At 41.9% G+C, this 27,008-nt stretch overlaps 1 protein-coding gene across 1 annotated transcript in view; it reads right to left on the bottom strand.

Annotated features, from left to right (window-relative positions):
• Positions 1–2,016: 2,016 nt before the first annotated feature.
• The window catches only part of LOC139344551 (polypeptide N-acetylgalactosaminyltransferase 10-like), a 65,749-nt gene continuing 40,757 nt past the window's right edge, over positions 2,017–27,008 (bottom strand). Inside the window, exons 5-14 of the mRNA XM_070982834.1 lie at positions 21,409–21,594; positions 19,615–19,798; positions 14,562–14,679; positions 10,302–10,409; positions 7,566–7,787; positions 6,265–6,381; positions 5,300–5,449; positions 3,516–3,750; positions 2,618–2,774; positions 2,017–2,516 (exon numbers count right to left, since the gene is read on the bottom strand). Coding sequence (XP_070838935.1) covers positions 3,586–3,750; positions 5,300–5,449; positions 6,265–6,381; positions 7,566–7,787; positions 10,302–10,409; positions 14,562–14,679; positions 19,615–19,798; positions 21,409–21,594 — 1,250 coding nt within the window. The 3' untranslated portion in view covers positions 2,017–2,516; positions 2,618–2,774; positions 3,516–3,585. The remainder of the gene's footprint in view (positions 2,517–2,617; positions 2,775–3,515; positions 3,751–5,299; positions 5,450–6,264; positions 6,382–7,565; positions 7,788–10,301; positions 10,410–14,561; positions 14,680–19,614; positions 19,799–21,408; positions 21,595–27,008) is intronic.

Here is a 27,008-nt window from a genome sequence, read left to right on the forward strand (position 1 = left end):
CTTGCCTGTGACTTCAGGCTACTTTCATTTAATTCCATGTCTTGGTGCTTGAACTGATTGCGAGAAAGCACACTGTTGTAGATTTCAGTGATCATCAAAACACATGCAGCCAGTCGGATTTATAAAGCAAGAAAAAGAACAAGGACAAACCTTTCCTTGATGTTATCTTAATTTTTTTTCATAAAACTCAATCTCAGATATTCCTTTTGCTTTTATAGCTACAAATGATGAAAGCAGAGGAGAATGTGATGCCAGACCAGGCAGAAAGGACTTTAATTAAAGGAGCAATGAAACTTCAACATCTTTAATGGATCTGCGCAACATCCAGATCCATTCCAGATCTTCAGGCATCGCTCTTCACCCCTTTACCAGCTCCACCAGTCTCTAGACTCTCTCAGGGGGATATTCCTGCATAGCTCATGGCATCACTGCCCCCTTTAGATAATGAGTTCAACTTTCCAATTGTCGTCCAAGAGTTAATGCAAAAAAGTTTTTTGCAGACGGTGGTGAAATTACAGCTCCAGGAAGATTTTTAACAATAAAGGAATGAGTGTGTCAATACCTGCTAAAACAAGATACTATGAAAATAAGACCCCAGAAACAATTGATCATATAGGTTATTGAAGATCTGATTCTGTCTGTGGTGAAACTGGCATTTGGGAAAACATTCTTTCATCAGATTTACTGTCATTGTGTCTGACAGCTGTGTCCTCCATGAGTTTTCCAGTCACCAAGACATGAGTTCAATATAATTAGAGAATAAGTAGCTTTCCAAATATAAAATATTAAAATAAAGAAGAAAGTCACTGAAAAAGGAGGAAATACTGCAGATATATAATTCAATATCAAATAGCTAAATACTGTATTAAATGTAATCGAAAATAGATTCGATGGATCAATAGAGTATTGTCTGGGTGACAGTTAGCATTAGTGCTTTGTAAAGTAAGCACATTTGTCCAAAGTATGGAAGTCTGAAGCTGCTCATACGAGTATTCATGACTGGATGTATCAAAGCAAAAAGCTCTCTTTTCTCCATGTCAAGATATTTGGTGAAATAAAACTTTATATTTCCAGAGGACTATTATGGAAAGTATGTTATTTGACTGCAAAGACATCAAGGTTGGAACAATTTCTGCAGTGGCTTCCACTGTTTGTGTGACCTTGGGTCGGGGTATTGGATTTGCCACTCAGGTTGATGAGTCACTCTATCAATAAAAAAAGTGAAAGTGGTGAATGATCTTTGAGCCTCAGCAGCTGCTGTGCTTTATGGGGAAGTGTTAGCTTGCTGTGCAGGTTTCATCCCCAGACTGAGCAGAGATGATGAGTTTGTTTGACCTCGCTTTTATCAGATTTCCAATAAGATGTCTGTGCTCATATACCGGTGCTGAGTCAAGGACCTCAGTGGCCAATTATACAGTACTGAAGTGGACACACTGTGGGTGCAGCATGTATGATGACTCCGAAAATAGAATAAATCTTTGTTTCATTACTATGTAAATGTTTCAGCTGTGGATGACATTTACCTTCAGCTCTGACAACCGCAGTTCACTTTCAGTTTTGACTGGATTCTTCATGGATTTGCTCCATATTCGCTTTAACTGTTAGCCAACTTTTTCATGTGACAGACATGAACATGTTCTTTAGTAACGGCACAGCCTGTGTTGTGTACATGAAATGTACTAAATGGATGTGTGTGGATGTGATGTGCAAAGGATTGAAGACTTTTTGCAACTCATTCACCGTACATTCAGCTTCAACTCAGACCTGACTTCAGCCTCCAGCAGTGTCCCCAGCATGGTCACTCCAATAAAATCACGTTGTGTTGTCTTGCAGTCAGAGGGGTGGCGAGTACTTTGGGCTGGTGGAGACAACCGTTCAGTGGGAATGGGATGGGGCAAAGAAGAACCTACTCGCTTGGTTTTCGAGTAAAACTCTTGACAAATGAAAACAAGCACACAAGTACATCCTGATGGGGATGCATCAACTTCACAGGAATTTGGTCGAAAATGCAGAAATGAGAAGAAACCTGTCATTTTGCAGCTTTATTGCTCAGTAGAAATATATATGTATATATGAACTTCAAAGACAGTTATGTACAAGATTAGATCCTTCCATAAAAGGCATATCCTTGCAATGCATCTGCACATTGTGCAGGAATAATTGTTTCAAAGAGGTTTGGATTTTTTCCAGGTTTCAGAGTTATAGTTTGCAAAAAAAAGTCCCACATAAGTCACCATATGCTGTTTTGGTACCTTGGATGAAAGCACGTGGAGCAGGTATTCCCCTTTGTTGGAACTGTTAAGGCAACAATTGAAGACAAGGTGAAAAGAGGCAAAAGATCAGACAATCCATTGAATCCAGCAGAGTTTGTCTTTGACAGATTTAAACTGGCAATGAAAGACAGGAGCAGCTTTGCAAATTTTCCACTCTTGGAAATTCTTGAGGTCCAAGCTTCAGTCTGTAAGAACTCCACAGGACAATCCGGTTTCACCGGGGTTCTCCCATCTGAGGAAGAACTGAATACAGACAGTTTGAATCAGTATTTGAACTTCAGCTGACAGTAGACTGACTGACTGTTGGTGGCACTGGTGCTCAGGCAAGCGTGTCTTTCGTTTACCTCCTTCCTCATCACAAGCTCACGGTGTATGATTGTATTCTGGATGTTGTTGTGTGTGGTTCGACCAACCCTTCAGCTCTCAGCCAGCACGCCGGATCACTGCGGTACCACGGGGAATGTTTCTGAAGCAGCACCATATTCACTTGTAGCTTCTTATCTGGTCAGCAGTGAAGCAGAGGCAAAATTAACATCTTACTGCAGCTCAGACAGTCAGACAGGTTTGAGAATGAGGCTGCTGTAGTTTTGTTTTTCTTGTTGTCAACAAATCCCGGAAAAGAATGAAAAAAACATGTCATTTCATTTCTTTATCATTTCCAACCTTCCTACCTTGCCTGTGGCACTCAGCCCCAAGCCCATCAGACTGAAAGACTGAAATCTTTAAAGGTCACAAATAAAGTCTGAAAGTCTCAGTAATAAAATGTGGCACCATAGTTTTAAGCAAATGTTACTCAGGGAGGGAACAGCGCGTTTGTCGGATGGATTAATACACATGGTGTTTGTGACAGTTTTGGCAGCAGAACGGCGTGTGTGGGATTTAGTAAACATAAAGTACACTGTTTGTGTTCATGGTAATAAAGGACCCAGTGCAACAGGGGGGCTGATTGATGCGTTTAGTATCTGGACATGGAACTCTAGAATAAGACGATCAATCCCTTTTGGTTTTTGTCTTTTCATGGACTTTGTTGACAATAAGGAAAAATTACTCTCCTAGACTTGAATATATTAGCATCCATTAATTGCACTACATGAGGTCAAAATTCAGCATGTATTCAAACTACATGAAGAGATCCTTAAAGGACTTCCAGACGTTTGACTGAAATTACTTCAGTGTGAATTGAGGTATCATTTTGTTCCTGGCAAAACAATCTAAAGCAAAAGTTATTATTGTATTTTTCACCTGATCAAAGGTGATCATTGCGCATTGATCTTTTTCTTTGGAAGACGCCCCATCTCACCGCCCAGAGGCCTCAGTTGGTGCCCTGGTTGAAGTGCTCCAGCACGGTGGCGTTGGTCCTCTCAAAGAGCCACTGCTGGCTAAGAGAGGAGGGGTCACACGTGTTCATGAAGACCCGCCGCTCACTCGGGCTGCTGTCGATACAGCTGTTACTGACGGGGTGATACAGACTCTTGTCCTGGAGGAAGTGTAAAGAGGACAGACCTATTCAAATATATGGTAAACTTATTTTGTGCAAAGGGTGTGCATTACATTCTTGCAAGTAAATACAGTCCATATAGACAGACATTATATACCACTCATCTATCATATTTCTAAAACTGTCTATCTGAATGACAAAAATCTAAAGGAGCAGTGTTCTGAGGTCAAGATTTAGCTTGAATTTTAAATTAAATGCCTAAAATCCATGTAAAAACTTCACTCCCGATTTAGCTTTTTTACTTCAAAGCTTAATTGTTCACTTTTTGTCTGTGTGCCTTTTTACTGCCCTTTGTCCACACAGTCAACTCGGGACCAAAAATCCATTTGTCGGACAGCAGGAAACCCGTTTCTAATGTTTTTCATTGAAACTAAAAAGTAAAATGAAAAAAGAAATTACATCAATATGGTTTTCATGAGTCACAGTACTTGCAGCGCACAAAAAGAAACTTTCCTCTAAGTGATACAGCACAGACGGACATATTTTTTCATTTAAGTGCTGTTTGTCATCTTGCAAAGGCCTTCATGTTTAGCTTTGAAAAATAATAATCTCACAATAAACAGATGAAGTCCAAATTTAATGTTAATGGGCTCTTTGCTGTCAAATAAAGAAAGACCATCTGTGGCCTTAAGCTCTGTCTTTGGACCCAGATGTGGTGAGGGATGTGATGTCCTTGCATTAACAAACTGGATGTTTGCTTGTTTTCTTCAATTCAACAAAATGATAAAGCACTGGCCGCATCAAACTATTATGAGCAAAGGTTTGATGTTTTTCAACCACGACCTTATTAAAATGTTTTTTCGGCATGATTTATAATGGTGCATGGTGCAACCTTGCTGATAGCAATAAGTCTCACCGCTCTGCTGCAGCTCTGCATTTACAAGCCGCACAATGATGGACAGACAGTGAGGCCTCACGGCAGAGTCAAGCAGATGTCTTCAGATATTTTACTGTGGACAACGCACAATTCTGTTTTACAAACCATTCTTGTTACATGCACTGAGGTTGACATATTGTCATTTGATCCATTTCTAATTGAGAAACATTAACTAGAGCAGGTTTAAAGCCACTGGATGTTAAAAATTTCAGATTTTAGCTCCCCCAGTGGTAGAATCAGAAAATACACTGTTGCGGTGTATTTCTGTCCAACTGCCCATACAGTGCACTTTTTTTTTTCATTAAACAAGATTGTCGCATTTTTGTACAAGGAACAGGTGCCATGAGAACAACTTCAAAGATGCTAGGATCTCATTAAAATTCTTCACATATATTGGCTTTAAAGAAATAGGAACGTCTGCTGTTTATGCATCCTTCCATTTTCGTTCACATTCATTTAATTAGATGTTTAACAGATGGTCATCATTAAGTTGAAATGATTCACGAATTAGCTTAAATGATGCTTAACTGACCAAAGAAATCACAACAGCAGCATAGTTGGAAGGTTGACAAGAGGATGCCGCAGTGAATATCACCGTTTTCGTGAGCTGAAACGAAGTAATGAACTAACTCCCAGTCTCCTCTCTCATACCTTTCTGTAGCGCCACAGCTGGTTCCCTTTCATGCCATGACAGTCGTACAAGGTAACTGGGCTGTTATGGGAGACGGCGTCGAAGCAGACCTTCCGAGTGTGCATGGGGTCACCCACCCGAATATCCTCCCTCCAACCAAATGTTAACACCTGCAGGAAACACATCTGAACTGTAACACATATTGGAGTGTTGGTTTCTATCATTTTTGCCTGTTTAAGTGTTTCTTTTTTTTTCTTCCTTTTTTAAATTGAGGATATGAGGATACTGTGTCACATATTGTGCAAACTAGAAAGCCCCTGAAGAAAACTTGTAATTTTGGGATGAACTATTTTGACTTTTTTGTGCACTACAGCATTTTTCTAGGGAGCATTGCTGTTGGTAAGCACGTCTTCCTGCACGTCATCACCTGCATTTCCAAATGACAGTTAGCATCTCTAATTTAGCATATTACCATGCAAATGTTAGCATGTGAACATTAATGTTTAGTTGCCCGAGTACTGTTTAGTATAGTAGCTTGTTAGCATATTTGCATATTAACATTGGAAGGTGCGTTGCATAACATTAATTTTGTATATCTGAATCATCAAACAATCAATCAGGATTCATCTGCCAGACCCTGAACGTACAATATTTAATGGCAAGCCATTTGGTCATGAGTTTTCATTTTAAATATTTGAAATATATCCAAATAAATTAGCAAAGACACTCAGATTTGTGTCCCCACTGCACTTGTGAAACTGTGCTGCTCCTCCACTGCACAACAGTGCAATAACTGGCGAATGAGGAAGCCATTAACCGCTGTTTGAGTGTGTCATGGTCCTGTCAGATGCTACATATGCTGCACTGTAGTGTGCTCCACCCTTACAGCATGACTGGAGTGTTGAAAAAAAAAAAAAAAAAAACCCTCCCAGGTCAGGAAATGTGGAACCTCATAAGCCGTTTTACTGGCAGAACTGACCCTCACCTGTCCATGACTCCAGCCCACCTCGCCCCGCCCTTTCACACAGCTCTCCAGGCGGATGGGGCTCCCTGACACAAAGTGTTTGCTCTCCATGCACATCCCGCTACCCACGTTCCTAATCTGCAAATCACACACAAACAAAACACAAGGACATGGAGTGCTTGCTCTTTAGCTATGGACCAGAAACACTGGTTTATTGCAGATCATGCGTGTTGTGACCCTGCATGGTGAACATTTCACAGTGTGTTTCATTGCACATTATTACAGTCTACAGTATAAAATGACATGGGTAATGTTGACTTTGGATGTGCCCAAAATAATCCTATTTCAGTTTCCACTCTTACTACTGCCCATGTTGATTTGACTACACTCAGGTTTGCTGTCAGTGCCCACAGCAGTCCGCTGTTTTTGGTTTGGCCCCTGGGTGTGTACCCAGGATGCCGAGATGGTAGTCGCAGCATGCAGGAGAAGGCAAAAACCCTGTGTTATTGCAAACATGTTTCATCACTGCTTCTTGTCTGTTGTTACCACTGGGAATCGCCATCTCCAGCTCGATGCACACCCCTCTGCTTTCAACTTGGAAAGCCCCCACCAGTATTTCATTTTTAATAAGCCAAAAATCTTGTGTTGAGTTAAACATGATATTTGCCTTGCCAATGGTCAACTTTGTGTCTAGTGCATGTTAGGGCATCATGCAGTGTTTGTCCTACATACAGCCCAGTTCAACCTATGTACACAGCAGTGAAACTCTGCTACAGTATCACCTGTAGAGAAACTGTTTTCCTGCCTGTGTCCAGCTTTAGGGGGACAAGCAGATCTGCACAACTCTTGCATTAACAACATAATACTTTTAACAATTTATATGCATGAGGTGCATTTCTGTATAAATCAACAACGTTAGACTAATGTAAAGGTAACTGTACTCGTGTGGGTATTTTCTGGATGGATGGATGGATGGATTTTACTCATGATTCTGTAATTGCATAACCCATACATGCACAAATTTTGGCATAAAGAATGAAGAGGTCCATAGATTTGTAAATACTGTACTTTCATGACTTGATTCTGAATATTAATGATAAGATCAAAAAGTACAGTCACGCTATGCTATTTTCAATCGCAGCTGGTGAAGGAGCCTGTAGGCATAAAGAAAAGTTTTCCAGAGAATTTAAGGGGAAGTCAAAACTGCTGACATTTTTAGACAAATTAATGTTGGGTAAAAACACTGTTTAAACTTTGGTTTTAACTAAGGAGCAGACTTTTTTCATGCTCATGCTGAAATGCTACACTAAACCAGTGCTTGCCTCTCCCCAGGCTGCAGCAGGAGGCTCCACCGGCGGGTAGTGTTTGGGCAGATCCCAGGCCACCTCGCTCATGAACCACTTGAAGTTCTTGCAATTGAGGCGGTTCCTAAGTTCCTTCTGGGCCGTCATGTCCCCTGCTGACAGGTGGCGGTACTCGGGCCGACGCTGGTAGACGTACTCGGCGTATTCGTCCATCCACACCTCCGCCACACGCTTGAGATTCTGAATTCAAGTCAAAAAGAGTCAAGCACATAGATTCATTCACTGAACAGCCTACTTTTGTTAGCAGGCATCTCATGTCTCCCAGAATGTCTCTGAGCCTCCACAAACAAACAAAAAATCCCACAGCCGCTGGCAGTGAGGGTGATCTGGAACCACATTGGACTGTTTTGTGAACATAAATGTTTACATTGTCTGCTGTTAGTACCATAGATTGGTCTCAGAGAGTCTGCTCCAGCATCCATTTCCTGACTCTGCCTCCGAATAACCCAACATAAGCAACATTTTGCTACTGTGAAACATTTCACCACGAAATCCATTTAGAGCCTTTATGATTCAAGCTGACCACATCTGTTGGTCTTCATCAATGCAGTTATAGTTGGAGTACTGTAGCAATTCAATATGTATATTTATTTATAAAACAAGTATGTTTACGTAAATGCCCTTCATCTGCACAGTCAGGTCGATTCAGGACTATCAGCATTCCACTGAGGTCCGGTTTAAAGACTGCTGGTCAGAATAAAAAAATCAAAACAAAGGCCGGTGCCTTTCAGTTGCACACTGATCCAAACCGAGCCAAGTTCCAGGCTGCGGCAGAGGCATACATAATGAATGGTGTTCGGCTACACCCCAGATGATTTAGCGCTTTTAGACAATTTCTTATTCCGTGTAGGTACTTTGAAGAGTACAAGGACCAAAGAAACTTAAGCTCATTCTTCACAGTAACGCCTGCAAAGGCTTTAAGTCGTAGATAGTGGATAGACTACATACTGCTGCCTCTCGTCTCGGTGGTCTTTTGTTAGTGGATGCTGAGCCGACTGTAAAGTGCTCTTGTGCATACAGGAGAAAGAGGAGAGTGCTTAGCAAAGGACGTAGGAAACAAAATCGCTGCTATTTGTTATACAGCACCACTTGAACAGTACCTCAAATGATGCTTGAACGTATGTGTGTGTGCAGTATATGTTTTTGCATGTGTGTTGTGTGTGTATGTTTGTTAATGTTAATGTTAATGTACATGAACTTGATTATACAAAAGGTCATTCACTCCTCGTGAGCTGAGGTGTTCAGTTACATGTACGTTTAGTTGGGTGCAGTTCAAGGACACAGAGGCTGTTTTTACAGGGTCTCTCTCTCTCTCTGTCTCTCTCTCTCTCTCTCTCTCTCTCTCTCTCGCTCTCTCTCTCCCTCTCTCTCTCTCTCTGTTTTTTAAACTGTAATTTAAATGCTGAGAGACCCCTCTGTCATTATTGCAGAATACTTATAAAGTTAAATCGGTTTTGCTGATAAGGTGTCATTTTTTTTTTAATTTCGCCACAGCATAATTGGATTTTGCTCCATTTATTTGTTTAATCGAGAAACCTTACTGATAAGAGCTTTTTAAAGAGAACAGAGAAAACAAAGAGAAAACAGATGCAATAAAAAGAAACTACTAATACACCAAATGGACTATTATAAACATGGGAGATGTATTGTTGCATGGATGAGCTTTGCAGTCTGTTCCATTTAATAGCTACACAATACCTAACAATGGACTCATAACATTCAAACCTGATGAATGGAACATTAAAATGAGCAGTCCCTCAGCTTAAAAAGAACGTTATTCTGCATACATATAAAGGAAGGACAAACTATCATCCTACAAGGACTGGACACTGCACTGAGCACACTTATCTTAAAATAAATGCTGTGCATTGTATAATGTCTTATCAAACAGGCACCATCCAACAAAAAAGACAATACTGAGTTGCATTATCTGAAGTGTAAGATCCATTGTTGTTGGAGATTGATCAATACAAAATCAAGGATATCTTGACCTCAGTGGCATCAAATTAGACATTTGCCATTTTTAGCCCTGCAACGTTATGAAAGTGCTATATAAAAGCAGTGGGATACAGCTAATCAAGACACAGAATATATAAATATATATAGCCTACATTTGCATCCTTTATTGGTTTCCTGTTACATTTTGCACAGTGTCACATTGTGCCAGTGTGTGGACCTTTGAAAAGGCAGGTTTGGCCTCTGTGATGGTGAGAAAATGTTGCTAAAAAAAGAAGCAAGGTGACTATTTGTTTGTCTTATTAACCCAGTTTGACACTGCTATTGTAGCTTGCGGGCTATCTTTTATTCAGACTATTGGCGGCTGTTCACGTATTCGTTCTGATCTGTGGTTCACTCAATTCCACCCTGTTCATTACAAATACTGTCAGTTCCGCTGATTCGATGGAGATCAAAGGCGTGGCGGACAGCAGGTGTACCCTTTGTTTTATGCCCCCTGAGCTCACATGATTTTAAAACATATGATCTGAATGCATCGGACTTCCATTATGCCTTGACTGGCCCTGCTGTCAATCTAACAGATTAGTTTTGCTCACAACATAATGCAATCAGTGTTGTGTTGTAACAGAGGTTGTGTGACACTGAACCCTTGTACCTGTTAGAGCATATAAATCTGTGAGTGATCTACTGTATTGTATTTTGTCCTGAACCGTGGAGGCACGCAGTGTGAGGAATTACCTTTGCCAGGCTGATCCCACCAGGGACTTTGTAAGGGACGTACTTCCTATAGATGTGTCCTACCCTGGAGCAAGGGATGTCCTCCATCCTCCCGCCGCACATCCACACCTATGGACACACACAGACAGAGAGACAGCTCTTTCATCACATGAATCTACAGTATTAAGCAGCTTTGTCCGCCTCAACGTTCAAAGGCAGAAAGTTGTGGGTAGGTGAAGTAAGGAGATGATCAAGGAGATGAGCTGGAGACTGATGGCAAAAAAGAAAAGGCATGAAGTACAGTGGTTCTAACAGGCTTATCAATCCCAGGAGACTAAGAGGAGAGAGGAGTGACTTCAGAGAGAGGCAATAAAGATGAAATGGCAGGATAGTGGAGGAAGAAGAGAAGACACCAAAGCCATATACTAATATGATGGTGACCTGACTTCACCTGAGCAGCATGGTCAGATTAGAGGGAGACTGAGCTGCTGGGTTAAGTCCTTGGTACAGTATATAATGACAGTGTTTAAACTCCAAAAGCCTTTCAGGAAAACAAGGTGTCTCTTTGAAATATTGCAATTATGCCCTAATGCACTTGTCTTAAATAAACACAAACCTTCCCTTATAGCAATTTCATCTTTTCCTTCCCCTTGTCTATCTCACATAATGGAGACATCCAGCAGAAGCTCCTCAGTTTAATCCCCCAACTATAATGAAGACAACAGTGATGATTCTCTTTCTTGGCTTGCCATGTAGAAAATAAACCTTGAGAAAGAAAGGGAGGCTCTGAAGAGGATGTGGAAGAAAGGAAGACTTAGAGACAGCAGGCGAGACGGTGAAAAAGAGGGTTTGTTTTGAAGACAATGGCAAAATTAAAAGTGGGAAAATGAAAAGCTGGATTTAAACGTGGAGACAAACAAGTATGGGAAGAAAGAGGTGTCGGGCTTCCAAACTGTTTCACTCTACTTTATTGTAGAGTAAAGTCCTTTAATATGTAAATAAGATGTTTGCTGGTTGAAGGTTAGAGGCTGGATAAAGCGGCTGGAAGATGGAAGAACATGGACATGAAAAATGGAACATGAAGTCTACGCATTTTACTTCAAGGTGTAAACACGTACAACACAGAGCTCAGGAAGTGGTGAAAAGGGAGTCCAACCTTCTGTCTGCCAGCCATGACCTGACTTTAAGCTGACAGTATGAACAGATGGTCCTTCCAATACATATAAACTTGATTATAATCAAGGGTCCATCTATGAAATGCAGACAAGAACAAAGCTGATATGAAAATGTGGAATTTCACAATGGATGCTTGAGGAGACGATCTGGCATCTTCTGGTCTCACAGAGGAGCCACCTTAAAACTTCACAGAAAATCCAAAAGCGAAGGACATCTCAAAGCAGAGGTGAATGCAATGGCTGAGTCATGTCTGGACTCATCCAGAAAACCTGGAAGACCAGAAATGACCTGCTGCACAACTGTTCAAGCTGTCCAAGATGAACTGAACTTGGGATGTGGACCAAGAGCGATAGAGGGAGCTGATGGAGACTTCATGTCAGGGGAGGTGAGGGATTGGGTGAGTAATTCTTCATGTTCCTCATAAGATGATCCCAAAAGTTTTGGTGACAGTCTAACCTAATTTACATCTTGAGAAGGAACCAACTGGGCTGAGCAATCACAGGCTGGATAGGGAAGTGAGGTAATATTAAGAGACAGAAACACAGCCTCTATGTTGAAAATGTACAAACCCGAGAGAGCTGCATCATTTCATTGTGCAGATTAGCCAAAATTAAAATCTTTTTAAGCAAATCATGGTTGCTACCAACAGCCAATCCAGTCTGCACTTGGATCAATTGCACCCGCTGACATTAGACTACGCATTAAAGCACCCAGGCATAACCAGCAAGTCCTCACGACCCTGTGCTGACACCAGTGTCGCTGCAGCATAACCACAGTCTCTCTGCTCTGTTGTTCCACCATCAGCGAACCAACCCAGATCACATGAGCCTACACAGCTCATCTGATGGAGAGCAACTATAAGAACAACAGAATTCACTCCAACTGCATGAATAAAACATTGCTGCAAGATAAAATCCAGCAATGACTAAAATTTCGACTAAAACTCGAGTTGTCTCCATTGGTGCCTTTGGATAAATAAAACATTAATGCATACGGCTCGGTATAAACTGTATTTCAGTGGCTCCGGTCATGTGTTTGCTTCCGCTGCATGAATAATAATGATCCAAACAAAGCCTGGCAGCAGTAAATGTAACGCCCGGATAAAGGAGGAATTTAATGCTTCAAGGTTAGAACATCAATCTGAATGGACTGACCCTGTTTTTCAGAGAGGAGATACAGAAGATTTACATGTTCACGTTTGTGTGCAGGCTGGTTTGACACCTGGATCAGAGGTGAAAGCTTGTACACAAAGCTTGCTGTGAGCGGGATGCCAAAAATTGCCTGTCATTAACCACAAGGTCCAGTTTCTTTGGCCAGCCTTGTCTGTTTGATGGTGTAGTCATGGAAACACATCCAGTGCATCATCACGTTAGCAATTCTGCAGTCATGAATAAAAAAAAAAAATCATGCAATTTATTTTTTAATGTATGCTTTCTGAAGAGTTTTGCTCTGCCAACTGTTTGCCAGTTAGCTAACTTTTACTCTGAATAACGACTTTTTTTGGCTTCATCCACGGAGGTTTAATTATTTCTTCCTCCAGAGCTGCTCTGTCTGAGAAATGTTTGCTTAACTCAAACCCCAATCTGCGCTAAAAAAAAAAAAAAAAAATCTGCTATCCTCTCGCTCGGCATGTGAGGTCATATTGCCTCTGTGCTGTGTGCGCCTGCATGTACTGACATTATTTCACTGTGTGAGCTGGAAAAACCTGATGTTCCCAGACCAGTATGACCAGGATGGAGCTCCAGATTAACTGTGCCAGTGCATGGTGATTGTGTTTCACATGCAAGCGGGGTCTGGCCGTCTGTGGGAGCAGCAGTTTGGTTGTAGGGATTAGTATGAGAGCCTGTTAATCTTCTCACCTCAGGAGACTGGCTGTCTGAGCTGTATCAGCTAATGGGGATCTTAATAAAAAGGAAACCAAATTGAATATCTGAGGTTATGAAGTAGACTTAAGAGGCACAGCTAGGCATGCGCTGATAGCAAAATTTAATAGTATGGTAATCTTGGCCAAAATAATAACCTTGGAATGGGATATTATCTCAGTAATTACTTAAATAAGATGAAAAGCTTCAAAACAGTATTAAAACATAAGAGGGTTTCGCACCAGGCAGCCCTGGGTTACTGCCAAGGTCACACGCCTATTTCACACTCACAGATTTAAATGTAAGAGATCCCCACCTGTTGCTCAAGCACAGGGTTATAATTCACTTTGGGGTTAAGGTGGAATTACATGTCTGCATCACACTGTACGGTGGTCCGGCCATGTTGTCGCTGCCTTCCTAAACGACCTGCACGAAAATTGTCTGATCTAGTTTGTTTCGGCAGGATGCCACAGCACTGCTGATCAGTGTCTGCGAACAAGTATTACAGACTACGCTTAAAATATAATTCAGATTGTGTATGTGTGCAATTGTATATGTTTATGATTGTATGGTCACATGGGTGTAAGTGAGCATGTGCAAACGTATGTTTAGGTGCGTGTATTTTTTGTTTGTTTTCTTTCTTTTATGATGTTTCTTTGTATCAATAGGGACACTTCTTGGTTAGGATTTGTATCCTTTTGTCTCCTCATAACGACTTGTTATATATATATATATATATATATATATACACACACACACACACACACACACACACACACACATATACATATACATATATAATTCAGATGAATGTCTTGTGGTCTTGCACGCTGGTCTGAGACCATTACTCAGTTGATGTCCCAAATGACTGAGATGGATTTACTATCAGTGCAGTAGAGAGTGAGGGGTTCAAAGAGGAAGTGCAGGGATTACATTGCAGCACTCTTATTATTGGAGTAATCAAAGAAATGTCTCAACTGGTCACTTAGACACAACAACATGGGACAGACAATGTTTGACCTGAATTTGTCTGGAACACTGAAATCTTTCAGGACACGAGTAACTGGTAGATGTAGTCCAGTATGCTCCTCAGTTAAATATGAACTGGTCAGTTAGCGATTGATGGTTGTCGGTCTCTTGAAAGTAAAATGAACCAAAACCGACCCTGGTTAAATAAAACAATACTGACTGGAAACAGGAAGTGAAACAGGAATCATGCATCTTGACATTTGATCATTTTTACCTTGAAGGAGATCTCGTACTGTTCTCCTCCCCAAATCTCCAGACCGACATCGTATCCTCCCAGCTCCCAGAACCACTTCCTGTCTACGGCAAAAAGCCCGCCTGCCATCACCGGCGACCTGCAGGACACGCAAAATACAACACATAAACATCCTCACTCCTTGCAGTCCATTTTGTCCAACAGCTGTACACAAAGCTTTTCAATTTACATGCAGAGCCACGGCACCACTTTCCACTTCTCACCTGGCAGAGAAAGCATCTAAATAAATGAAAGACTGACTCACATATTCTCTATTCACAAACAAACAATGGCAACAGCTAACAAGATCTTTCAGCTCATCACTTCTTCAGAGTCAAAGAAATAAAGATGGAGAGACAGAAACCAAGGAGACAATCAGGATTTGTCACCTCTAACAACTGAAATGTCGAAATGTCTACAGCAGCAATTTATGGTTCATCAGGAAAGAAATTGGAGGAGACTGAAGCAGATGACAGACATATTGATTTGTGGAACAGAAACAGAATATGCTAGAGGAGGGGCTCTTTCACAACGTTAAATATGACAAATATGCAAATGAGGTTTGGAATAAACCAAAGCTGCATACCTATTGTGACATTACAAAGAATTATTGTACTGGAAATCAAAAAGAAGAGGGTCTATTTGTGCTCAGTCATTGTTATTCACATTGAAACAAGTGGGGATGCTGCTTTGGAAGAAGAAAGTTAAATGTGTCAGTGTAATTTCAAGGTGAGGGGAAATGATGGTTTTGTTTTTTACAGTCCTGTGTACTGGAAAGCTTTTTGTCCTCTTCTGTTTAAATATAAAAGGAATGAGAGGTATGAATGTCTCCCAATGTAAGAAGTCTTATCCAATACCTTTATATCATTGCACAGGTGTCACCACCACATAAAAAAAAGATCCCAACCTCATGTCCTGTATTTACACTGCTGCCTCTTGATAACTCCACTGGATTTAACATATTTAGCAATATTTTGCAAAAGTGAGGACTGTTTGAAACAACCTGAGCATACCATATGGGTGGAAGGCGGAGGAGTGGATTAAGCTGTTTTTATGCATTATGTTCTTTACCATGACTCTGGGTCACTGACTACAGCTGCTGTCCAACATGAGGTAGCAACCAACTTTTCCGAGCCACCTTTTTAAGCCTACAGGGTTTAAAACTGAAATGTCAGAAAACAAGTGAGGAAAGCGAGGAAACCGCACACAGAGACTCAGACAGTTCATGCAATATGGCGGCACTATTTCTCACCAGATAATGAAGACGCTCTGAACAATGTACAACCAATTAACCCACAGTGGAACACTGTGGCTTCTGTCTGCTCAGCGCAGGGCTGTTAGTTGTTGTATCGCTGCTGTGCTTGATTGTAACTGCAGCACACCTGAGGCCAACAAATTGGGGCAGCAGGTGCAGACACACACACGTTTCTATTTGATTTCTTGCAAGTTTCTCCACCGCATGCCTCACTTAAACCCAATTAATGCAACGCTGATGTCAGCCATCAATCAAAACTCAATTGGATTTTTCTCATCTTTTTATCACCCAGTAGAAATGCGGCGTGGTACAGTGAAGAAATACCACATCACGCACTTGTGGGTTGTCATAGTTACGAGCTTTTCATTAGGCAGGCAGCCAGCAGGTAGTCTGTTCTTGCCAAAGTCGTCCCTGAGGAGGATCAATTAAAGGCAAACAGGGCAGCTAGTGTACAGTCAGCAGTGAGGAACACTCTGGGGCTTCCCACGCCTCGTGAGCAGTGAGCACAGATATGAGTCCCGTGGAGAGAGCAGCCAGGTTTCTGCAGTTTTCCTTCTCCAAGGGTGAAAGGGATGAAATGAAAGCAGCGGTGATTACAAAACCCTTTGTGCTTCTCTCCAACACTTTTCCTTTTGAACTTGAACGCTCACAGAGCTTGTTTAGCGCATGATCTTTTATTATAATTGAAGTAAAAACAATGTGAAGTGATGAAAAGTAATCTGATCGGTTTCTAAATTACCACGACAGCTGTACAATGTGCATGCGTGATAAATGAATGGCTTTGTTTGCCGTGTGATGGATTTACATAATCCAAATTACTTTCTCAGTGACACTAATGTTCTATATTCAACATCTGCTAATAACAGAAAAATGTACACATATGCATATATCTGAACATTGCACTCGTGAATGTTTACTCCAAAGCCATGAGAGTTCATCTGCTGCTGTAACAGCCTCCACTCCCCCGGAAAGATTTTGGAGCTTTGCTTCAGGAGTTTGCTCACATTAAGAACATTAATGAGTTTGTTGAGCGATAAGGCCTGGCCCACAGTCAGTATCCCAAACACCTAAAAGGTGTTGAGCTATTCCACGCCAAACCATGAAAACAGTTCTCTGTGGATGCAGCTCTGTGCACAGGGACATTGTAGGTGTAGAAACAGGAGAGGGCATTCAACAAATTGCTAAATAAAAGTGGGAAACACACTAGTATTTGAAATATTTACTGCTGACCACACTGTCCTCATACTTTTGGCCATATGGTAGACAAGCATATATTTACAGCAGCTTTTATCAAGCAGCGTTCCAGACAAAGTCAAACAGACTTCCCTCCAGAGATGTTTCCACGTTTCTTGCTTTGCTTTTGCTGCTCTTTGCATAACAACAGCAGTCGTCTGTCAGTGTTTACCAGGGATCTTCGGCCACAGTGCTGCTGTACACTCAGAAGAGTTTTGAAAGAGCTCAGAGCCAAGTACGTGATTAATGCTACGCATGTGCATTGGAAGAAGATAGACTCAAAATATGCTTTGTGCCACAGCGACGTGAGAGAAACATGGGTAGGTGTTCAACAGGTGTAGACAAGTGTCTTAATTAAAACTGAAGGGCAAGTGGGCATGATAGACATGTGGACTGGGTGCTTCACTCCCTCTGGCTTTTTCTCTGTGAAGCAGCTGCAGTCAAGTGTTAGAAAAATGTATAACTTTGGCTGGAATAATTATAATAACAACCGATTGCACCAGGAATTGGTTTAAAATCTATATTAGTATAAATTTGAGCACAAGGTTCAGTTTGAAACAATGCAGGGGAATGGAAGTCAATTACCACTGAGACAAAGAGAAGCAAAGAAGTAGATGAATTTTCAGCTTTTGTGCTTTTATGATGCATTAATTAAGAACAAAAAAACACATTGTGGAGCCCTAGTTACCTACCTAGTTATAGTTCATTGTGCACAGAGAAAATAGAATTTCACACTTTAAGTGGTAATATTTTGTATTCCAGACTGATATACATCTTCCTTCCTCCCTTCCCATACTGCCACAGGAGGCAATGAGGGACAGCTGAAGGACATTATGGTCATTTAATTTGCTGTCTGCGACATAAAAATGGTCTTCCATTGTGGAGAAAGTGACATGAGCCTACATTGTGCAAATTATACACACTGATAGAGGAAAAACAAAATCACAAATGGGCATTTGGCACCTGTTTCTAAGTGTTACAGTGTGGCTGTAAGTAGGGGAACCGCTGAGCACAATGTTTAATTCATGTGTTGACACAGTCTCTACATTAGAAGAGCACTGCAGTGCACCAGTGAATTGGCTGCTCAGGGGAGGTTTGACTTGCACTGCGCTGCCTGGTGTACGAGCACACGGATTTCACCCTGCAGGGTTCTCGGTAGAAAAGTTAAAAGGTCATGAAAATGGGAATGCCATGAACTGTGCTACATTGTGTCCAAATGATGAAACTTAATGACTTCAGTGATGCAATTACTTTTGCTCTAGAGCAACCAGCCGGTCAAAGATTTCACTTATTTGGTGAAAATGTGATCTACGAAAGTTTGTGTAGACATTCATGGTTTTCAGACAATGAATCCCAGTGAAGCTTAGCAGAAGGTCAATCAGAAAGATTACACAGCTGCATTCTTACTCTAATGTGCACAAATATATGAATTCATTCACTCTTTAAGCCTCTTTTTCAATTAAGTCCCTCCTGATTGAGATGAGGGACTTTGGTAGTCCACTGACTTTTCCTCTAGCATCACCACGAGGTTGGTATTTGTGGTTTTGCAGTAGAAGGTTTGGGTGAATATTATCTCTGCTAAACATCGCTAGCATGGCTCTTCTTAGTCTAAAGCTCGTCTTATTTTGTGTTTAATTTCTCATATTTTACAGTGTGATCACGGACACCTCTGATATGTTTAAAGGGCATCAGAGTAGGCTGATGCACACTCTGGCTCTGGTTGCATTTCTCTTTTAATAGGTCAACTTTTCAGCCTTTCCAGCCATTTTCAAGATCAACAATCAGCTTCAAGGACAACACCACATCTGCAGATATTACGTGTCAGAACACCTGTGCCCATTCTGCTGATGTGAGCCCACATGCTGACATGCATCAACATGTCGAAGTACATCCGTGTCCTATTTTTCTGCCTCAACTCCCAGGGAAAGCAGCAGTTTTATCATAATCGCTCCCCTGATGGCAGGTATTGCACCTGGACTTCTTCAGCACTGTTTCAGATATCAGTTGCATCAAATGATGCAACACTATACGTTTGTAGCCGTTTGTGTTGCACCAACTAGCACAACCTCGTCCAAAAGTCAAGCCAGTACAGCTATTGTGACTTTGGTTAATGGAGCATTTAAACAAGGAAAGCAATTACATGAACATCAAGACAAAGTATGATATGTTGACTTTGTGAGACAGAAGCTTTTAGAGCATCAGTGGGGCTGAAGGGGAGATGATGCTAAATTAAAGCCTGCTGGAGGAGTCTGAAAGTAAAGATACCGCCATTAAACTCAGCTGGGCTTCAGGAACTGTCATTCTGCTGCATTCACAACAAAAATGCTGCTATTATGACGATGAGAAACACCTATCACAGTTTAAGAAAAACCTCTTAGACTTTTAGAAAGCTGATATTGGAAAGAAACAAGATGACTGGTAATCTTCTCTTCATGGCAAAATGGCTGTAAGCTCTCCAAAGTGTAGACTCCATCTTTGTTTCAGTTTGATGCAACAGTACACTGACGGCATTGTGATTCAATCTGAGTAAAGAACTTTGTCACTTACTCAAAGGGTTCACTGGGGTCATCCCTCTGCAGCTCTGGAGGGATGGGGATCCGTTTGTAGTACATTTCCCAGTCAAACGCCCCTCGCATGGCGTCCCCCGCCTGAGTGTCATAACCGAAGTTGTCGTGGTCGATCACGTCAATCATCGGGCACACGATGATCTTCCTGTTCTGGGCGATTCGGTCTGGGAGACACAGAGGGAGGCAGATGGTTGGTTAAAAAGAAAGAATAAATGATCCCACTGTTTTTCAGTGAACCGGGGGGAAACACGAACACCGTTTGTGTTGCTGTGTGTGAGAGTGTGTCCCTGAGCCGCAGCGGTAAAGGAGGAAGTGAGTGGGTGTCCAGGAAGAAGTGTTTGTGCACTCTTCCCCATCACTGAAGAAGGCTTGCCAGTGTGTTGACACAGATAACTCAGAAAAAAAAGGTTTGACGAGCAGCTGATGTAACCTCTCTGCTCCACAGCTCAAACCATTTCCCCTGCAGTTTGCCAGCAGGGCTTGGAAATTGTTTTTGTGTGACCTGGAGTTGCGTAATACGATTTTTAATAAATTGCTGGAGTCAAGATGTTTTGGCCACATAGCCGTCCCTCATTTTGGCTCTTAGAGCTTTTTCTGATCCCGCATCCCCACTCTGAATAAATTCTTTGAAAAGTACTGCTTTATGTCCGTTTGAATCATTTCTTACAGCAAGGCAAGCCCGCTTCCCGAGCTAATCTGTAACACAAAGTGTAAAAAGTTTCAAGGAAATTTATGAGTGAGGGTTCAGTTTCTTACAGGCCCATGTAGTTATGTCCTTCATACCATCCTGTGTGCCACATGTGATGCATACCTGTGAGTCAAATGTAATCTCACTCCTCATTTTGTTTCAGTCTCCACGACACAACTGCCTGTTTATGTTTTGCACTGGCAGACACTCGTTCCCTTTCCAAGTACTGCACGAACAGCTTGACGCGGAGGTAACACGGGTCATAATGTTTGCCGGGAAATACTTCAGTGTGGGATGGCACCATGCTGGCAGCCAGAGCTGAACATGGGCCCTTAATGGGAAAAGGGTAATTGAGAGAGTGAGACTGTTTGTGAGAAAGTCCATCAGCCAGAAGATGAGGTGCTCAGTCTCACAGTAGGGGCGCTATGTGTGTGTGTGTGTGTGTGTGTGTGTGTGTGTGTGTGTGTGTGTGTGTTCTGTTACTCCAGTCTTTGAGGAGACCTTGAGAGTGAGGACATTTTTTCAAGACTGGAAATTTGAACTTTTTGGAAAAATAAGAAGATCTTGAGAAGGACCATGAAGATTTTGGACAAGGGTCAGCTTTCAAAGCAGGAGAAAATACTGGAGTTTGCCACTGACGGTGAATAAATGCTGGATGTCGTATGAAAAGTATTTAGGAAAATGTGGTGTGTGGAGAGAGAGAGAGAGAGAGAGAGAGAGAGAGGCGCGTGTCGCGGCCATTGGAGAGGAGTCAGCGGACGTTCTGTACGAGCAGCATTTGGTCAGAAAGTAAAAGCTGCAGTTCTTCAACAGCAGCTGAGCATCATGGCGACTTGAACACCTTTGACCTGGACCTGTAAAGTCTCCCCATTGGACCACAGACTGGAGGTTGAAGCAGGTGGTTTGAGATGGGAGGACATTTTTGGAAAGTGAAGGATTTAAAAAAAAAAAAAAAAAAAAAAAAAAAATGGAAAACATTTTTTAAAATGAGGACGTTTTGTAAAGTGTGGACAATCATAGCCTCGTCAAAGTGTGATTTGATGGTGTGTGTGTGTGTGTGTGTTTACGTTTGTGTGTGTTCCTCACCCAGCAGCGGAGGCAGCCAGTTGACGTTGGCCTCACAGTGGGAGTCCAGGAAGGTGATGACTTCTCCTTTAGCGGCGGCGGCTCCCAGCAGGCGCGTCCTGATCAGCCCCTCCCTCTTCTTGGTCCTCAGGATGCGAACCTTCGGCGTCCGCGTCATGTACTCCTCCAGCGCCACCTTTAGGTGCTCTGCAGAGATGGGGAGGGAGAGGAGGGAGGGTGAGATCATCTGCAAACATATTCAGTGTTAAGACTTACTTTGTGAAGTGAATTTAGCACCACAGGATAGTCGTGACTAGATTCAGGCTGCATATTTTTTGGCATTTTATTGTCATAAAATCACTAAGCTTTGTAGTTTTAAGGAATTGTGTGCTGCACAGTATGAACACTCTACTGCAAATCCTTTCTCTTCTACAGTACTACTTTTCATGGTAGCAGTGCGCACATTTATCATCACGAATGACAAATAAGAAACAACAGTGCTGATGCGGCATTTGAGGGACATATCTGATATGTTGGAACTCAGGACTGACTTTTCCTTTAAAGTGTGTCTATTTGTATTTACAGCATAGAGGGCGCAGTGCAGTGGTCACTGCAGTACCACGTGATCGACTGGCATGCATCCAGGGTGTACTTCTTGCCCAGTGCATGCTGGCACCTGGGATAGGCTCCGACCCCCTGCAACGCTGCGCAAGATAAATGGTTTATGAAATGGATGGATGGCTCCTGCAGTGGCAGTGAAGAGTAGAGTGTACAACTTCACTGATTTTTGTAAATATTGGGTTATTCTGAATTTGATGCAGCAACATGATTCAAACAAGTTGGGACAGGAGCAACAAAAGGCTGTGGAGTGCTCCAAAAACACCTGTTTGAAGTCATTAACTGTAAATCACTACCTTTATAACAAGATAAAGGAGCACATAGCTTTAGTTTACTGTCTCCAGGATTTTCATATCATCTGACACTACAGACAGAGCAGTAACATTACATTACAGAACATCAAACCATAGGAGGCATGAATCAGTCTGACAAACTGCACAAAAGTGTCGCTGTATCGATGCATGAGAAATGTCATCAGATGAGAGCATGAATGTCAGTTATCTTGCATCAGTAAATACTCTGAACAGCTCCCAACTCTGTTACTGAGGTGGACATGTATTGATTTAATGACCAAGAGCAGACAATTTGCCTTGTGCACAATAGAGGCAGAAACAAATCAAACAAACCTGAATCTCCTCTTTGAGGCCTAATAACAATATGATTATTCTCTATCTTTCTACATACCTTCATGACCTGTTTTCCTGAATGGCATTTGCTCGTTTTTGCAACTAACATGTGCTCCTGCAGAGTAATTCTCTTAACAGTCTAAAATTATCACACTGAACCTGTCATCCCCCACAAATGCTGCAGGCCTCCTTCTAGCCAAACCACAACAAGTAAACAAAAGCTCCAGCACATGATAACCCAAAGGTTTGTCAAAATTATCACTGTCAGTCAGATGGACATTTAATTTTGTGGCCACTGCAACCACTTCACATCCATCACTGCATAAAGATCTGTATGTGCAAAGTTCAGCTATCATTAGTCACAGACAGGTTGGTTTCATGGTCTCACTCAGGAGGAGAAGCCCTCTTTTGTTTTTTGATGTGAAGCACTGTTTGCACATTGCAATACATTTGGTACGATTATCTAAAAGGCCCATGTAGGGTTTGATGCCACCTCGATACTCTTGTGAAAATGGTGCAAACCTATTGTGTCTCCATTAAGGAGGATGTTGCAGCCGCCCCTCCTGATTTTCAGAGGGCATCTGAAAATTGGGTTTTTTAAATCTCATTCTTTCGGATAAGAGCTCGAGTCCTGAGTGCTCTCACTGGCTTGAATAGAAGTCATTTCTGAAGCAGTCAAAACATAAAATAAAACTGACAGCTTCTTCACAGAAAGCCTGTTGACTGCAGCAGGGAAAGAGAGAGGGGCTGTGAGACGTTGAAAAGTTGACCTTTTAACGTCATCTGTTGGAAACTATTTACTTTCAGTGGCAGATCTAACTGAGATGAATTTGACAGTGACAAAGAGAAAGTGCTCTGAAAGGCGAGCCTTTGAATGCACATGTTGACGACCTGCAGCAAAGGAAAACATATCTGCTAATTGTTTTGTGATTTATTAGACTGTGAGCAACCCTGTCTCCTAGAAATTCTGTTTCTATACAAATAATTTGTACTTGTAATTATGTTGTGTTGTCAAAAGTAATCACTGCCTGAATATATATGATCATATTCAGCTTTGCACTGGAAACATGGTTGGAAACGGTGTTGTCAGTGCTTAAAAAACCATAAAATAAAATAAAATAAAATAATGCTGTAGTCGCCACAAGGGGATAGTGCTTTGCAAGATCGCCTATTTTGGTGGAAAACAAATGAAATATGTAGCCAGTAAACATACATTCAGTATCAACAGACTTGCATCTTCACAGCTGCATTACTTTTCCCTCAAAACATATTTCTGTTGCTAATTTGTTATATTTAAATGTCATTTTTAGGAGGGAGAGCTGATTGTGAGGGCCGGGGAGAAAGAACAGGAGAGACGGCGATGAAAAGGGTAAACCTGATACCCTCCCTCCCTCCGCTCTGCTCTGTCTGTTTCTTCTATTTCGACCCATAATGAGTGTTTTTTTTGCCACAGAGAAACGTCACGCATCTACAAGAGCGACAGGGAGGAAGTGACAGGAATCATTCATTCTGACCTCGATTTTCTTCTCGCTAATGACTGCTTATGATATGTAAGGATTTTATGGACTCATTTGTTAGACATCTGTTTTCTCTCTCTCTCTCCTTTGGTTGGACTGTGCCTCAACATTTGGGCATTGACAAGTAGCACTGGTTTGAACATCTATTTTTCCTTTCCAACCAATCTGCATATGTACGTCCTTATTATATCCACACATTATGTGCAGGGCCTCAGGGAGTTGGAGCCCCCCATCACAGGGCTGACGCATATACATAAACAGACAGCCCTTCACACTCATATTCACACCTATGGCTAATTTGGAGATCCAGTTAACCTAACCTCCATGTCTGTGGATGGTAGGAGTAAACTGAAGCTGGAGGAAACCAGCCTGTCGCCGCAACCGTCCCGACCAATGAGTCCGATTCCACGACCAGGAAATGCCGCCATTGCTAATGAAAACAATTTGAAACGTAAATTCTATGAGGATAGAGCTCCTGTGCTAATCAACACAGCAACTTCTAGTTTCACACTTTGGCAGAATTGCACCATGAACAGTCGTGCTGCAATGTAACCATTGACACACATGCAGTTATCAGCTGGATTACCTTTGATGCTAAAGAAAAAAGCCAAAGTGACGTCTAACCAGATTTATCCTCGCCAGACATCAAAGATACACTGATCAAAGCTTTATTTGTATAACATGTCGGCGCTCTGGTTAGACTGTTAGGACCGTGGAGGAGAGGTGACTGGTTTTGAAGCAAAATACATGATTCTGGTGCTTTCAGCTAATGCATGATTCTTTGTGGAGGTGGCTGCTGTGTTTCTCTCTCAGCCGGTTTAGATGGGACACAGCTGCTCTTTGTAGTCCCAGCGTCCACTGTGCTGCATGAGGATGCAGGTTTAGTGCTGGACGCTGAAACGAGGATCAGCGATCAGTTCTGCAAATAACCAACTCTCACGTCATCTACTGTAATCCCTTAAATCTGAGTGTCTGTGACGCTGTTTAAAGCCATCCTCTTTTTTAATGTCTTACTGTCTCCCTCTATATCACCCCATCAAAAACATCCCAAATCTCATCCTTCCATCTGTGATTTCAGACTTATGCACCGTTTTTGTCCAGATTCTCTCACACTCCGGTGAAGGTCAGCCATCTTTATTTTCTGTTGCCATGTTTATTGTGTGGCACGGCAGCTGATCTACATGCTGTAAAGTGTGACATTGCAACAAGGGCGGAGAGGCTCCGTGAGGTCAGCGTCAGACTGCGAGGGAAAGGCGAGCCGTCCTCCCTGTGAGCTCCTTCAATTAATCAACGCATTAAAAACTGACCACTGCGGCCCTGACTCAGGCCCTGTAAAAACGCTCACCCCACAAAATGTGACGCTTGCATCATTCCACTAATGAAAGGAAGCAAGGCAAAATTAATCAACGAACATTCGCCCTGTGTGTGAGGAGAGCTCGTATGGCGAGAGGTGGGGGAGAAAGATCAGAGCATTTAATTATGATTGGTTCATTTTCGCTGAATAAATTGGAATACAGCTCAAAGTGTTTACCGAAAGCAAGGAGGCAATTAATCATGCTAATGAGAGCGAGCTGATGTCGGCAAACACATTAGTCTTTATTAGAATGTGAAGCGGAGGAGATTTGAGGTCTGAAGCATCCTGGACATCGGGGGTCATTTCACAGAGTGAAGCAGAGCGGTGAATCGCTCATCACACACCAGTGTGGTGAAAAGTCCAGAACATTTATTCAGCACGAGTTCACTCAACCTGAACTCGTCCACTATACCATCCGACCGTTTCTGTTTTTCCACCTCCCTGCAGTCCGTCACTCACTCCTTTCTGCTGTGGACGGAGTTTGAGCTGCCCGGCCAGCTTTCATCTGCTCACATGGGGCCGTATTCAAACATGAATTAGCGGTTAGCAGATGAAAGGCATGGCAGTCATGGCCACAGGCTCTTGTCAAAGTCTTATTTCATGTACATGCGTTTCAAGTATTAAGATTCTCAATGAACATGTCATTCAAAGGCATTTGAACTTATGTCGATGTAACCAACAGCAACGTCCCCGCTTCTTCCGGTCACGCGCCTGCAGCGCCATTAGTAGCACATAAATGTGGTGGCGCGCCAGCCGATGTCTCTCTTTCTGCTTCCCTGTAGTGCAGGTACGCTTCGAGAAAAAAGACTGCGACGACACTGCCCGTGTTCGTGTTCACTACGGCGAGTCAACTTGAGCGCTGATCGGAAGTTGTACAGCCAAGGTAATCTTGCTGTCGTGTAGTGGTGTTTCAGTGACTGCCACTGCTGCTTTGTTGTTTGTGGAACTCACTCAGTTTTTAATTTTCTTTTCATTGGGTTTGAGTGCTAGTGATTTTAGTGTATTAATACGTTTTTTTTTTATCATTCATAATTTCTGTGTATATTCTTGATTTGTTTTACTTTTTACTAAAGCTTGTAACTTTTAGACTAAAGCTTGTAACTTGTTTCAGTATTGTGGGGCTGGGTTTTTTGTGTAACTACATTTTAAGATTTGTTGATTCATACAGAGTGGTGGTGGCTGTGTGAATTTACTTATTTCTTCCTTTGTGTCTTCTTTTATGACCTACAGTAGTGTGAACTGGTTGCAGTGTTTCATTTTAATGCCCACATAAAAGCATGACACCTTTGTATGTTTCCCTTTTTTTTAGTCAAGCCCTCCACCTCCCTATTTTATATATGTTTTTAGGTGCTTCTTGGCATGCTTTTAATTGTTCTAAAATCACTGAGGCCTAGGCGCTGAATAATCTTCCTTCAGTTTTTTATGTTCTTTTATGTCATATATAGTTTTTATTCAAAACCACGTCTCTGTTGAATTCTTGTGAAGCTTACCTGTGTGGTCAAACTA

This window comes from Chaetodon trifascialis, chromosome 16 (assembly GCF_039877785.1).
Source record: "Chaetodon trifascialis isolate fChaTrf1 chromosome 16, fChaTrf1.hap1, whole genome shotgun sequence".
In the NCBI taxonomy this organism is placed as follows: Eukaryota; Metazoa; Chordata; class Actinopteri; order Chaetodontiformes; family Chaetodontidae; genus Chaetodon; species Chaetodon trifascialis.